Raw genomic sequence first — 15,616 nt, forward strand, 5'->3', positions numbered from 1 at the left:
CGCAGGAACACTCCTGCCTAACAAGACTTAATGTCAAAGAATTTAAAATAGCTTTTTGTTGTTGTTTTATTTTTATTTTATTTTGCAATCACTTCTGTCAATTCACATGCATGATATCTAAGCGTGCTTTGTGAGCGTGGCGGCCTTTCCGTGCCATGGCGTGTAGAGGCGTGACATTAATGCTGACCCGCCGCCTAAACTCAAGCCATAATCCAGCGCTAATTGGCACCTCGTCTGGGTCGAGTTGAGCGGCCCCCCCCCCCGGCATGGGTGTTGTCAAACACCGTCTCGTTACTGTCAGAGCTTCAAAGTCAAAATGAGCATCGGGCGATTAAGTTCTTCCATCATAGTCCTCATGATTCATTTATTTCTCCTTCCGTTTTGACTACTTCTGATTTTGAGAAAATGATTTGTATTTTTGGTTTTGATTTCATCAGACTTATCCTGTATTGTGCTCTCTTCGTCTTTTCTGACACAAGAGTCAATTGCAACATCAGGTAATAGCCAGCCATTTAAACCCCCCAACTAAGTTTTATTTTTAATTAATAGTCACCCTGGTTTGACAGTGTGCTAAATGTTGTGGTTATTATTGGTAATATTTCATTCTAATTTGTTTGTTTTTCAAACCTTTTTAATCAGGTAAATTGTCTTTTTTTTAAAATTGAGAATATACAGTGTAAAGGAATAATAATTGGAAAAAAAGGCGGAAAAGCGTGGCTCTCGAAGACCGGGTTGGCCACCCCTGGTGTAGCCCTTAATCCTAAAAAAGTCTCAAAGGACAGTTTATGCCACAATTACAACACCCCCTGATCTGAAACCTGTATGCGGGCTTGAAAAACTGAAACCCTCAGCATGAGGTAAACAAAAAAAACCTTGAGAAGGGGCCACACAGGAGGTCACCCCCTTCAAGAATGACCAGGCTGCAATAGATGTTCTATTGGGTAACAATATACAAAACGTAGTAAACATAAACAATAAAAATAGGTAATAACTAAAATTGTTCAAAAAGGTTAATACTGTACTCATTTTGCTGGTTTTTGAGTACCAATACCTTGTAAAGCGAGAATAAATTCTATTTTCCAAAAAGCTTTGTCGACCTAAAAACAAAGAAAAAAATCATGTCGTGAATTATAAAATCTAATTGTTTGCACATAAAAGATTAATGGGAAAAAATATTACCCATGATAAAAGTTAGATATAGTCAAATTATAAAAAATCGAACTTCATGAGCGCAATTATCTGACTTGAAATCATTATTATATGTAGCAAAAAGAAGGAACATTGCAAAGCAAAGTCAGAAAAAAATTGAGTAAATATCCTAAAGGAAACTTGGTAATAGTTAAAATTTTACCAAACAGCGATGGTTAGGTTTGTAAAATAGAATACCCTTATCCAGAGAATTCTTTATAATACTTCCGTATTGTAGTAAGTTGAGGCGCTTCATTAGACAAAAGTAATGCTTTCATGCCATCATTTCCCTTATTGGTTGCTAAAATACAACGCAAGTGGGAAATCTAGTCAACATGGCCACATTTGTGTGGTTTTGTATTTAAAAAAACCTTCAAGATCCTGTTACATGGCAAAAAAGCCAAACTTTATGGAGTTAATTTTAAATTGTGGCAAGTATGCACTTGCTTACTCCTGTTTAACCTGACTTGTTTTTTTGGAAAACGCTACACCCCTTAATAAACTTGCACTTGAAGACCCTATTTACAACCCCTCTTTACTTTGGGCAAGACACTAAATCCTAACCAGGCCCATTGCTGTATAAATATGTGTGCGCACAAAAATGCTTTTTAAGCAGTGTATTGTATAAAACAGGGGTCACCAACCTTTTTTAAGCTGAGAGCTACTTTTTGTTAGCCTAAAAAGCTATCGGTTTGATATTCATTTTTAAAACAAGAACTTATCATGTTATTATTATTATGTTATTACCAGGTCGTAATTATTAGGAGCAGGGTTAAAGTAGGTTCAGTCAACCACAGAAACATCATGCTAGTTATAAATCAAATTTTTAATAAAATTTCAATCACTCATCCATATTTTCAGAACTTTTCTGTGGGCTACTCGGGTGTTTTCAAGGCACCGCATGGTGATTGCGGTTACCACGTTGGTGACCCCTGGTGTAAAAAGTTTATTCTTGGTTATGTGCTATAGGGTGTGTGTCTAGACTTTTTCTACCTGTAATTTGTGCTCTGGATTCAAAAACCCTCAGTGGTGACATCGTTGCCACCAGAGGGTTCGCCCCCTTTGGCCGAGTGCTCCAAAGACGCTTCGCCGTTTTCGTCGTCTGCATCGTCCCTGTGGGATCAGCCAGAAATGTCTTTCAAAACGCTCCGGCCGCCCCACGTGCGGGCCCACAGCGCCCCTGTCACACTTCCACCGGAACCAGCCGAGAGGTTCCAGGACTCATCGGGCGGAGGAGACGGCGTCGTCAAAGTGGTCTGGTCCCAGAATCATTGGGTGGCCTTCGGGGACAAGATGGCCCCTGGCCGACGTCCACCAGGCAGGGCGAACCGCTTCTTTTCAGAAGACTTGGCCGACCCCTACGGAAAATCCGTCCAAGGGTTTTCCGACACTTTCTTCGGGTTGAGCGATGGGGTGGTGCAAATACTGCCGGGTAACTTTCAAAACCCGATGCTTGACTTTCGAGTACTATATTTATTTGTGTATAACGCACATTTTTTTAAACTTTAAAAACAACTCATAATTTGGGTGCGCGTTATACCTAGGTTTATTACTGTATTTGTGCTATGATCGATCAGTCAAAAAATATTGCTGACCACAATCGCAAAACAGTAGATGCAAAGGGAATAGAACCAGAGTCGCGGCCCTGTGAATGCCGAATCCTAACCACTAGACCACCAGTGATAAAGATGACATACCAAAAGGCATTAGAGTTTATTTCATTATCACACTTTTTTTTTATTTACGGTACCAGGGAATGGAGAAAACAGAATGTCGCCCTGAAATATATAATCAAATGCAAAAAAGCGTGACAAGGGAACATCTCTTTGGTGCAACTGGTGATGAATCTGACTTGGAAGGACATTCAATAAATACATTGTAAATTTGACAGTGGTATTGTATTGTTAGTTTACGATGTTAAAAAATATTTTTAGCGATGGCCGTACGAAACTAATACCGTTAGTCACTTACAATGCTGAGAAACATATGTAACATTTCATACCAGTTTGTAATAAAAAATTATGTAGTGCGCGTTGTACACAAATAAATGCGGTATTAAGAATGCACGGCACGCTAGATGTTTGGAGTAGCTTTATATTTTATATCTTTTATTTTTTTCTATTCTTTTATATCCTGAAACGGTATATAGTAGTTTTTTTTTTTTTCAATTGGTCCACTGCATAGAGTTCGGTTAAGAAAATGAATTTGCTCATTAAAATTATTATTTCTTTGTTCTCAATTGTATCAATATTTGTGAGTAAAAAAAGAAAAATACAATCACAAAAAGCAGCATTACCTGTCAGTAAAAAGTCTTATGCAGCGTGCTTTTTTGTGTGTTTTATTTGTTGTATTTTCATTTTTCATTTATTTTTCGTGCATCAGTGTTTGTATGATTTATATTGTGGCTGGTTCAATATATTCCCTTATTTTCTCCTCAATGTATGTCTTTTTTTAATTTTCACACGTTTTCATTTTGCCTGAAATTTCAACTCGTGTGAACTTCTAGTTTTGTGCATCTTTACTTGACTTTTTTGACATGCCGCCTGTTTTTCTTTACAATGTGATTTGATAAACTATTATTTGTTTGTAATTGCCTGTTTTTTTTTTTTCATATTTGCGTGTTAGATGTACTTGGAATGAGTTGATGTAATCATTGCTTTGGCCACACAAGAAATTACTGTCGCACTTAGCACCTTTTTTTGTTTTGTTTTTTTGCTTTGCATAGCTTCTAACCGTCCTTCCACACCATTGACGGCAGGTGCACTGGTGCCGCCTCCCCGTCCTTCTTCTAGGCCGAAACTCCCCTCTGGAAAACTCAGCGGTATCAATGAAATTGTGAGGAAAATCAATTGGGCAATTAAATCGACAAGTTGGACGCTGGTTTTACTTTCATCAATGTTGGGGTTTTTATGCTCTTTTGTTTTTTCTCCAGGCGAGACCCTTTAGTCCTCCCAAATTGTCTGGCGCTAGTCCGCCGCCCGTGCCATTGGCCCGCGCTGAGAGCTCGTCCTCGTTGTCGTCGAACGCCTCACTCAGCACCGCAAACACGCCCACTGTTGGTAAGGAGTCAACGCCGCTTTCTCCTCTGCCCATGAACGCGCCATTGTTATTGCTCGACCCTTTGGTTTTCCTTTTTTTCTTCCTTTCTTTTTACTTTTTACTCTCCATTTATTTCTTCATTATTTCTTTAATTTAAGTGTTTCAACTTGTCATCAATCTTTCTTCTCTTTAGATCTACTTCTTACGAGTTAATTCATTCCTAGATCGTGTTCATAGCTCAGACTGCTCTTGTAACTAGTGAATTTTCCCAAAATTAAATAATTAAAAACTAATTGGTCCACTTCCGTCATCCCAAAAGCATACAAGTGAACCCCAGATAGCTATAAAACTCATCCTCCTAATCATTAAAAATCATTCACCAACTAATAAAAATAACAGTAATAAGGTAAATAAGATGTTATCATCAAAATAACATGCAAGTTGAGAATGAGCATTACGAATGTGTGCACGTCCTGGGAGGAAGCGGGTAGCGGTTGCAAGAAGGAGTCAAAGAATTTGCATGCACGTCAACTTGTAAGTTTTCCCAGTTTTTTATGTGTTTTTGATCATTTCACATTGTGTACATAAGATTAGTAATCTTCATAAAGGGAAAAAAAAGTTTAACGTCAAACGTCATCATAGATTTCTAATATTGTCGCGGTATTCCGCATAGCCTGTCTTACTGTGAATAAATGGGGGCCTCATTGTGTTTGAAAGGTTTAGCATCGCTTAAGAAGGAATATTTGCAATCATTGATAAGAGGAGCAAGGGGAAGTTTAAGCTATTATTACTTTAATGGGCATACACACAAAGGTTCTTACAGCGCAATTTCTATTCTGTATTTTGGAGGTAAGCAGTCACGAGCTGGTAAGTAGTCTTTCGTGCTAGCCTCTGGGACTGCTCTTGCACTAGATTATGTATAACGAGCAAGATTTTAGTTAAAAAAAAAAAAAAACATCCATACCGAAATTCTCAAAAAAATTGTTAGCACTGTATCTGTCCGTGCTGTCTTTCCTCCACCCATCATTGTTATTACCTTATATATTTTACCAGTGTGTTTTTCCTTTAACTGTTCTTTCTACCTGAATTATTTTTCTCCTCCTTTGCTCCTTCTCTTCCTTGTCTCTCAGGCCCTGATCACATTGTTCCTGTCCGTGTGTCGGAAGTCTTCTCATGTCCTTCGTCTTGTTTTCCTTCTTTCTTCCCTCTTAGCCAAAGTGAGTTCCCCGTTCCCAAACTCTCCTTCTATAATCTGTTACCCACACCCTTGTGCTCAAATGCAGCACATTCTATGCAATCTGCTGTGTTTGATTTTAAAAGTCCATCTTAATAAACAAAATGTAGTAGTGTGTATGTCTCTATCTTCACATTTGTTACATCTGCCTTTCCTTCTTTTAATGAAAGAGGACGACATGTTTGTTTCCAAGCTGCCAACGTTTGAGAGGCGCTGTGAAACACCAGCAGGTATCCAGGAAGACCTCCAATATCTAATACTAATCTTTGTGCTATCATTACCATAATATTCTCATTTTTCTTATTGTAGTGGTTGTAATGTATCCTTCTTTATGACTTTTCGACAGCATCCACTACTAATCTTTAACAAATGACTTGTTTGCATCCTCCCATCTTAATGGCAAGCATTTCCTACTCAAGCATTGTTTGAGCGTGATTGTTTCCAAAAAGACTGATGAATATATTTGCAAAGCATGACATGCACAGTTCACATTAACAACTTAGTTTTCAAATAAATAGTAATTGGTAGTCAATGGTAGCCTTGTGTCATTGAAGTTCCTTTACTGACGTGGCAACATTGTTTATATTGTCGTCACAGTAGAAACAATGACTTCAATTTCTATTAACTTTAAGTGGACCGGCATTGAATAAGGAACTTTTATCTATGTAAATTGTAGTTATGTGTATGAGTGATGGGTTTCTAACAAAAGACTGATCTTCTGTTCCAAAGGTAGATAGAAAAAAAGATTAACTGCATATAACCAAACTTTGTTCCTAACAATTTGATGCTTGTTTGTCATATGATCCTTTTGACATGAGCCGTCCTCCAAAGTTCCACCCTGCTGCCAAGTCAACAATGAGCTGAGCCCTTCGCTCTTATTTATTGTCATCTTTATTTTGTGGTTATCCAGGCACGTCCCGAGGTCCTAGCCCTGTGACGCTGGCGTCCCAGGATGCTCTGCCCATTGCTGTGGCCTTCACAGAGTCGGTCAATGCTTACTTTAAAGGAGCCGACCCCACCAAGTAAGTCTTGTCACTTCCTGCAGTAGTTTAGGACACAGGAAAACATGTGAAGCATTTTATTGGCTATTTCGGCGAAATTGAAATTTAGCGCTATTGATTTAGTCAAGGATAAGTCAATGGCATATTTCACCAAGCATATAAGTAGATGCATCAAACCCAACCAAGCTCAGTCATTCTATATAACAACCTAGGTTTAGAAATTTGGAGACATAGCTATGTATACATAGCGCACACATTCCCTTCCCCCATCTGCGCTGAAGGTAAATACGTTGGTATTCTTCTTGTTTGCAGTATTTTGTGTGATTTTTATTAAATAACTTTGCATTTTGTTTTGAAACCCTAACTATGACAAAAATGACAGTCACAATAAGTCTCAACAGTCTTAAGTAACTGCAGGAGGGTGACTAATTTTAAGTACTACCATATATTATTATTACTATGGTACACATGCTAACATCATTATTATATTTTGCGGGATTTTACGAAATAATCAAACATCACACAGTGAAATGAAATGCAAAAAAATAATTTGCTTTTGTCTGGAGAGCGGATTTGGCTGTTTTGTTTAATTTTGTCTTAAACATATCGTGTGGCTCTCTTTAAAAAGAAAAATCTAAATATTTTGCTTTCATGGCTCTTTGGGTCAAAAAGGTTTCTGACACCTGCTCTAGTCCGTTTTTGTCTGTCATCTGCACCACTAGCAGTCTAATGGTGAAATGACGGCGCCCTTTCCGCTGCTAGCTGGGTTCGATTCCCGCTGAAAACTGTTTTGCGATATATATTAATCAGCGACATGTATCGACTGATCAATCAATGGACTAATCTATACCCTTAAGTCTACACAGTAGCTTTTACTATAGTCTGTTTCATGCAGCTAACAGTCCAGTGCGCCTTTTGTATAAAAAAATATATCACAAAAAAAAATTTGAGGGGGTAAGCCTTATAATAAAGTGCACCTTATATGGCGGAAAATATGGTAATTATAACCCCCCTTAAATGCTCTTTCCACCAGGTGCATTGTAAAGATCACAGGCGACATGACGCTGTCTTTCCCGTCGGGCATCATCAAGGTCTTCACAAGCAACCCCTCGCCAGCCGTGCTCAATTTCAAGTTGAAGAACACCGGCCGGCTGGAACACCTCCTTCCTAACGAGCAGGTCCTCTTCAGGTAACCCTTTTTTGGAAGCAAGGTCTTCAGTGGAATGTGAATTTGGACAGCGATGATCCGTGGGGAAATGCTTATTTGGGGTGGGGGTGTGGGATATAATTCAATTGAATTAGCAAGCGGGACTAAACATGTCATTAAACTGTTGAACTATTTTCCAGCATGCGTGCACGGCTGGCGGCTTTATTGGATGTCTGCTGCGTTTAGAGTGTGTCCCTGTTTGCGGTCAGGCTGCTTTTTCTGTATAGAGGAAAAAAAGTATTTTATTCCATTATGTGACATATACAGCATTTTAGTACGTTCATGTGGAAATTGTAGTAACATGAACGAGAACAGACAAGAAAGTAATCTCAGTTTTTTTGTCAGTTCCAAAGGATAACCACAAAAGTTTTTTTCTTCAGAACATTGTTAAATAATCAATCAGATCACATAAATCAGTCAATCAACATTGGCATATTGTTTAGGCATTTATGTTTTTGAAAAAAGACAAATAGTTGATATAATTGAGTTCTTAGAAAATGTCATTATCTGTATTGAACAGCAGTCTAATCCCATCTCTAAATTCACAAGATGTATTCGCAATGGTGATATAAAGAAAAATGGTTTCCTGTTCAATTTTTTTTCGGCTGAAATATGTTTTTCTTCACTCATTATCTAAATTGTCTGTTAATGCTTTATCAAAGCATAATTTAAAGAGTAATTGTTTTTAAATCTGTCGCTTTTGTAGTAAAAATAAAAAAATCCCCATATTCATTTTTGAGGAAATCAGTGTTTTTTATATGATTTTTTTACTACATTACAGCAATGATATAGAACAAATTTATTAGAAGGAAATATCTATTTTAATACTCTTTTCAGTTGATTTTAAACGGAAAGCGAGCCACAGATGCCCCTGAAGCAAAATTTAACCCACCACTCTATCAGAGCTATTTATTGGCAGTGTATTACATATAGATTTACCTAACAGGTCATTTTAATGACAATATTTTATCAAACTCTAGCCTTCAATATTCTCACAATATATAATTTAAAAAACAAATATGGGAAAATGTTGAAAAACAATCAAAATGGACAATTCATCAAAGTGAATGAAACCATCAGCGAAAAACAAAAGGAAGTATCCCACAAAAAAAGGTCCATTCAAGCAATGGGAATTAAATCAGGCACCAGCAATAATATCAGTTGTAGACTGACAACATCAGTACACTACTTTATATGAAAACTATACATGCATGAAAAAACCATTTATGCTGCTTTGCATTTTGTATGCACTCCCTCCTGGCAGTCGCATTTAGCTATAGCGAGGTCTTCAATTCCACTCGCTCTGGTATTCGAATCATTCGCTCCCTGCTTTCACCTCCACTGGACTAATTGAATCAAACGGAATCCATGATTTAGAAGCCGGTAGGACACAACGGGAGCTTCGCGCACAAAGGCGAAACGGGCGGAGATGTGAGGGAGAAATGAATAATTGAGCCAACGATTATTCCGTGCCCGCTTTTCCTCTCGTGCAGTGATCCATCCCAGGGTGACTCCGAGTCCAAGGACTTCTGGTTCAACATGCAAGCTCTGACCGCCTACCTCAGGAAAGCCTCGGAGCAAAACCCCGGCGCCTCTTACTACAACGTGGACATCCTCAAGTACCAGGTCAGGAATGCCGATCGCATAAAAACGCAGCTGTCATGAAACCAGTTGAATTGAGCGACCTTTTTGTTGCGTTCAGGTGCAATCTGACGGCATCCGCTCCACGCCGCTCAACCTGGCCGTGTACTGGAAGTGCACACCGGGTGCCACGGACCTACGAGTGGACTACCGCTACAATCCAGAGTCCATGGCGTCACCTGGCTCACTTTGCAACCTGCAGATTTTGGTGCCCGTAGACGGAGGCGTCACCAGCATGCAGTCCCTGCCCAATGCCCTCTGGTGGGTTGCTCGGTTTATTGTCCTTTAGTCCTTTTAGGCAGTGGTCAGCAACCACTAGGCCGTGGACCAGTACTGTGCTGTAGGTTGTTTGATACCGGAAATGTATCCGTGTATACACGCTTTTTTTTTGTTTGTTTTTGCCCCCAAAAACTCAGTTTGGGTGCACGTTATTCACAAGGTTTTGCGGTAATACTGTATATTTCCATATTATAGCAGTGATCTATTAGTCGACAAATACTGCTGACCACTTTTGCTCAGCATTGGATACCACAGGAATCAAACCCAGATCTTGGCTGTGAGAGCACCAAATCCTGACCACTAAGACCACTGGGATTATACATGACTTGGGAAAAGGTATAAGAGTTTATCTCATCATCCCACTTTTTCACTCACTGTAATACGTTGTACAACGATGTAATATAGTATTGTGGGAAAGAGTTCAGCCAAAAATGACGTCTACCTCTCTCTCCCTCCCCTCTCTCCGTCCTTATATTCCACATGGTACTGTGAGTAAAAATGGTGTGATAATGAGATAAAACATAATGCCTCTTTGTATGTCATCTAAATCCTTAGGAATCTAGTGAATACACTGTGGTTATAGGATTATAGTTTTATTATTGCTATCATTACTATGTCGTTATGGGGCCCGGCTGCAACAATATTGTAAGACATTGGACAGATGTTTAGTCCAGAAAAGATTGCAGACCACTACTCTAAGGTTTTAAGACTTCATTTTTTGACAATTGGAGAAGTATAATTTTCTTTACTGTCATTATTAACAACGTAGTAAACATTGTTTACAAGATTGAATATGGCACTCCGGGATAAACGCGTAATGAAGAATTTAAATTTTTGTCCTTACAGGAACGCGGAGCAGAATAAATGTCTCTGGAAGCTGAATGACATTTCAGAAAAGTCTGAAAATGAAGGTAGGTTTTTTTTTTCCAAAATCCAGTGTTTGGCATGTTACTTGGAAAAACATATTAGTTATAGCTACTCACTACGTAGTAACTGAGTTACTCTATATTAAAAGTAACTAGTTACCAGGGAAGGTAACTATTTCCGTATCTTTAAAAATAAGTTGCTGTTTGTCAAATAATTTGCAATTTTCTGAGCAGTGTTCAAGTCCGTTGAATAGAGAAGAACAGACAGGTAGTCGCGTTATAGAAACTTGTACTATTTGTCGCACCTCACCAGCAATACTAAACTTAAAGTGCAACAAAATAAACAGTAAACAATATAATAAAATCAGAAGAGACAGCACGGCAGCGCAGTGGTTAGCGCATCTGAGGCACAGTTCTGAGGTCACGAGATCGAACCTTCCTGTGTGGAGTTTGCATGTTCTCCTCATGCTGGTTTCCTCCGGGCACTCCGGTTTCCTCCCACATTCCAAAAACATGCATGTCAGGTTAATTGGCCGGTCCAAATTGTCCCTAGGTGTGAGTTAGCAAGTTAGTTGTCTGTCTCTGTGTGCCTTGCGACCAGTTCAGGGTGTCCCCTGGCCACTGCCCGAAGATAGCTAGGATGGGCCACTTTTAAAAGTCAGTTACGTTAACCGCAGAAAGAGTTTTTAGTTAGTTTACCCTTTTACTGAAAAGATAATGCTGTTATGTAATTCTTAGACTAACCGATACTATAGATTTGAGACAAAACACTTATTTTGGAAGACTCAAAAAAGTAGTCAGAAATTAAGTGCATTTCATGGAAAAGTTCAAGACTAAGAAACGTTTTTTTAACAAAGATACAAAGTAGGGATTGACGAATATGGGTCTTTCAGGGCCTATACCGATTATTAGAATTAAGAGGCTGCCCATAACCGATATTTAGAGCCAAGATCCATTTGCTGTATATATGTAAAAATCAGCCTAAGGATTTTTTAATAATGCAAAAAAAGAGATTATGTTGTAAATTCAAAGAAATATTTTAATAGGTTTTACAATAAATAAATTATCATTTTTAACCCAACTAACATGACTAATCTTTCACTTAAACCAAAAAATAATGGTGCAGGAAATGAATTTAGGCTTAACCGCAACTCGTAAAAAGGTACATAAAAAATTGGGGTTAAAAATAACTAAATACCAGTAAATAAAAATGTCAATATAACCAACATGACTCAAATTAACTTAAAACCAAAAGTGCATGGAAATTTCAATGGATCAGGCAAATTGAAAAGTGTGGGCACTCCTTTTTTAGAGGAGGAGGAAATGAGAGAATAACTCGGCTTCAAAGCAAATCTCTCGCAGGCACCTCTTACTTAAATATATTCAATCGGCCAATTGAATTAATCGAAAAGCCGATACTGATATCCGTAAGATTCCCAAATATCGGTGCCGATAATCGGTCGACCTCTAATACCAGGCACATGAAAATCTGTGGGTCTGGTCTGGTCTGGTCTGCCCTAGTATTCAAACAATTTATAGCTTTCTATAAGATTAGTTCAGAAATTAAAAATGATTAATACACATTTTCTGGTTTACTAGGGCGATATTAGCAATCTATTATAACGTTGTCATCTGCTACCAATGATAAAGACAATCTGAATTCTGGCCTAAATGGGCAAAATGAGATCGGTCGGAGAATAGTGCATATTAGAGCAGGTTTTTCAACTGGTGGGTTGGGAGCCAAAAGTGGGTCGCAGACCCATTTCCTGTGGGTCGCATACTTTTGCCTTTGCAAATTAACGCTAAGAAGAAGAAAAATAGCGGGCCAATTACAGACCTTTACAGTACATGGTGATAATTCCCTGCCCGATCTTCCTGTTCAGTTAATCAAATCCGTCTCAATTGTGTTCAAAGGGTCCCATATCTCGTTTCATTGTGATTGTTTCTTTTTTTCTCGCCATAATAATGGGTCCCAAGAAAGTTAGTGATAATGGGAAGGAAAAGTGGAAAACAGTGACAGCAACGAGGAAATTATTTCGAAATACGAAAATGGTGTACAACTGCTGTTAAAGCTCTGCTGAAATGTAATGTAAATGGTTCAAAAATGTTATCTTTTTATCTTTTTACCAGTATATTGATCTCTATTTTCTAGATAATTTAATAAATATTGTTGGTTAGTCCGAGTGTTATTAATATTTAATTTATTTTATTATATGGGTTTTTAAAAGCAGTTTTAGGGGCGTGACAATTATTTCATTCACTAAATTGGAGAAGTGGATTTTTTTTTCTTGATTTGTGTCACAGCTTGTTACTAGGGGGGAATGATGGGTCCTGAAGCCAGTCCCATTTAGAACCACTTTATTAGAGGATCCTTAAACATTAAAATTTAGTTGCCTGTTTGACGTCTGACATTCTTGTGTTTTGTTACCACCCTGCCGACACAGGTGCTGGCTCCCTGCGAGCCAAGTTCGAGGTCTCAAACGGCCCATCCAGCCCGTCCACATTGGCGGTACAGTTTATGAGCGAAGGCACAACTCTGTCGGGTGTTGACATGGAACTGCAGGGCAGCGGCTACAGGTTGTCGCTAAGCAAGAAGAGGTTCGGAACAGGTGAGGACACAACCAATTTAATTTGTATATGATGTTGTTATAAAGCTGCTGTTGGGGACTTCATAAAGAAAAATGTTTGCAGCAACATACTCGAATACAAAGACGCCAAGACATACGCTCACCTACTTACACACATTCGAGTTACAAACAACAGTACATACGAACATTTTTTGTCGAAAAATATTTGACAGTACAGGACAGTATTTCCTTCACACCCTACTCACATTACAGCCCTGACCCATTTTCATGCCTGACATTTACAACTCCTTCACAATATTTAGATTTAAGCACCCACAAATCTAGTCCTCAATTTATACAGCCGAATATAACTGCAGTGGAAGTTATCAATCAAAAATGCTACACTTGGGCATGAATGTCAGGTTGCTGGAGTTTCCTTTAATCCATGAGGAACTACGACAAGCAAATGCAATTTGGTCCATTACAGCAGCAACCTCCAACGACCAAAAAAACCAGCCTCAATTGTGTGACCCAGCCCTTATTCTTGTTTTTTTGCGCCATATCAAATAATGCTCGCCTTAGTAATCGCCATCTTGTTGGTCACATGATCGGAAAACGCGTAACCTAGGCAAATTAGAGCGGGCGGCGAGGTCAGAGCTACAAACGTCACTCTCCACCACCTCACCCCTCCATTCTCCATTCTTCCCTCCTAATGAGTTTGCTCTGAACACCTTTCTAAAAGGTAAAATTATATAGATGTGGCGGGGAAAAGGGGCTCTTTAAACTCCGTTTAGCATTGTTAATACATACTTAAGAGGAAACGTGTTTAAAAATTTAGAATTTTTAAGGACACCTCAAATAATGCAACCCGCCTTTAAGCCCACGGTTCAAAATCTAGTGAAGCTCCTACAAAGATAAAACTGAGTCCCGTTCTTAAATATGTTTATGTGGGTTTTAATCAGTTGCGTTTCTTAGTCCAGAATTTACAGTTAAAAAAACTTTTCGTCTGGTTGTTTTCTAAACATTGTTGACCTTTCTTTTTGTTCCTCAGGTCGCTACATGGCAGATTGCTGAGGATGCTCCCGACGGGAAAAAATATTTCCTCATCTTGCTTTAAACAAATGTTTCCCCGGACCCCCTGCCGCCAACGCGAATCACTACAATAAATCAGCACTGAGTACTCAACACTGTTTAATGGAAAAATAGAAGCAAAGCAAAAGGTGAGCTTCGAATAGTACGAGTAGTTTACGACGACTTCATAGACAATTAGCCGGCTCTTTTTGCTTCCATGAATTTTTTAATCTAATCATTAGTGTAGATTTCAAATCATGAAGCGAGACAGAAGAACAAAACAAAAACAAAAATGCATTAACAATCTTCTTCAGTCGCTTTTACTCCACCCTAAATCTGCTCACTGTGTAAATACTAAAAGTTTAAAAAAAAAAAAGTTTTTTGTAGTTAATTGTGGATGGCGTGCAATGATGGAAGAGTTTCTCAGCACAAAACGAAAGAGTGAGGAAAGAAAGACAAAATAATCAGGACCTCAGTGCCTCCTCGCAAAACTGCGCGTTGTTTTGGGAAACGCACTTTTGGGTTTCAGGGCTCTTTTGTCAACGTCCTTTTTAAATGTTTTATAAATAACTCTAAAAGCGTTGCAATGCTTTAAAACTGCTCCAGATGAATTGTAGCCTTTCAATGAAACTTGAAGTTTTCTTCTTTTTTTTTGCAATTAATTGTGTTTGATCCAGCCAAGAATCAAAATTGTGCCTGAGTGCTAGCTTCCCAATATTGTAGAGAGGCTGAAAGGAAGACACTAACACAAAACACAAGTTGTCGATTGGACACTTAAAATGGAGGCGTGTCGCGTGGATTTAACATTTTGACAAGAGCTACCTTCATCTGTCTTGAAAAAAGAAATACAATAAAATAAAGCCTGATTAAATTTGTCCTTTGAAAACCGTGACCGCCACTTGCAGCAAGCTGGTTCTTGCTCGCCCGTAACAACAAAAATAAACACAAACAAAGATACGTCATATTTACGAGCCTTTATGTTTGGTCACTTTTTCTTTACAATTGTATTTAACAGATGTTTTTTAAGCAAATTTGTGTAAATGAATCTCATGAATTGTCTTTTATTTTCTTTTTTTTACAAATATCAGCCACTTTTCTCTCTACATAATGAATTCTCACTGTGCCTGTATTAAATGTGTAATATATAAATACATACAAATATATGAATGACTACTCAAAAGGGCTTAGTGTCAATTATTTGAGTTTCTTTTGTATTGTTCTTTGTTGATATACATCTTATCTCATTAGCCGTACCGCTTATCCTCATTAGGGTCGCGGGGGGGGGGGGGCTGGAGCCCATCCCAGCCATCTCCGGGCAGTGGCAGGGACACCCTGAACTAGTTGCCAGCCAATCGCAGGGCACACAGGGACAGACAACTGATTCGCTCATTCACACCTAGGGACAATTTGGACCGGCCAATTCACCTGAAATGCATGTTTTTTGGAATGTGGGAGGAAACCCACGCAAGCACGGGGAGAACATACAAACTCCGCACAGTAAGGCCGGGAGCTGGATTTGAACC

The 15,616-nt window shown here is 38.7% G+C and overlaps 1 protein-coding gene across 6 annotated transcripts in view; it reads left to right on the forward strand.

Annotated features, from left to right (window-relative positions):
- fcho2 (FCH and mu domain containing endocytic adaptor 2) overlaps nucleotides 1–15,273 on the forward strand; it is a 60,538-nt gene extending 45,265 nt beyond the window's left edge. Inside the window, exons 18-29 of one of the 6 annotated variants that reach the window (XM_088356059.1) lie at nucleotides 2,216–2,620; nucleotides 3,914–4,023; nucleotides 4,121–4,247; nucleotides 5,358–5,444; nucleotides 5,632–5,691; nucleotides 6,372–6,483; nucleotides 7,496–7,651; nucleotides 9,163–9,295; nucleotides 9,372–9,571; nucleotides 10,436–10,500; nucleotides 12,900–13,064; nucleotides 14,074–15,273. In XM_088356059.1, the coding sequence (XP_088212185.1) occupies nucleotides 2,216–2,620; nucleotides 3,914–4,023; nucleotides 4,121–4,247; nucleotides 5,358–5,444; nucleotides 5,632–5,691; nucleotides 6,372–6,483; nucleotides 7,496–7,651; nucleotides 9,163–9,295; nucleotides 9,372–9,571; nucleotides 10,436–10,500; nucleotides 12,900–13,064; nucleotides 14,074–14,096 (1,643 nt within the window). In that variant the 3' untranslated portion in view covers nucleotides 14,097–15,273. The remainder of the gene's footprint in view (nucleotides 1–2,215; nucleotides 2,621–3,913; nucleotides 4,024–4,120; nucleotides 4,248–5,357; nucleotides 5,445–5,631; nucleotides 5,692–6,371; nucleotides 6,484–7,495; nucleotides 7,652–9,162; nucleotides 9,296–9,371; nucleotides 9,572–10,435; nucleotides 10,501–12,899; nucleotides 13,065–14,073) is intronic. The other 5 variants (XM_088356060.1, XM_088356061.1, XM_088356063.1 and 2 more) reach the window with 5 other exon arrangements.
- The last annotated feature ends 343 nt before the right edge of the window (nucleotides 15,274–15,616 follow it).

The sequence above is a fragment of the Urocampus carinirostris genome, chromosome 16 (assembly GCF_059441175.1).
Source record: "Urocampus carinirostris isolate Australia breed hairy pipefish chromosome 16, RoL_Ucar_1.0, whole genome shotgun sequence".
NCBI lineage: Eukaryota > Metazoa > Chordata > Actinopteri > Syngnathiformes > Syngnathidae > Urocampus > Urocampus carinirostris.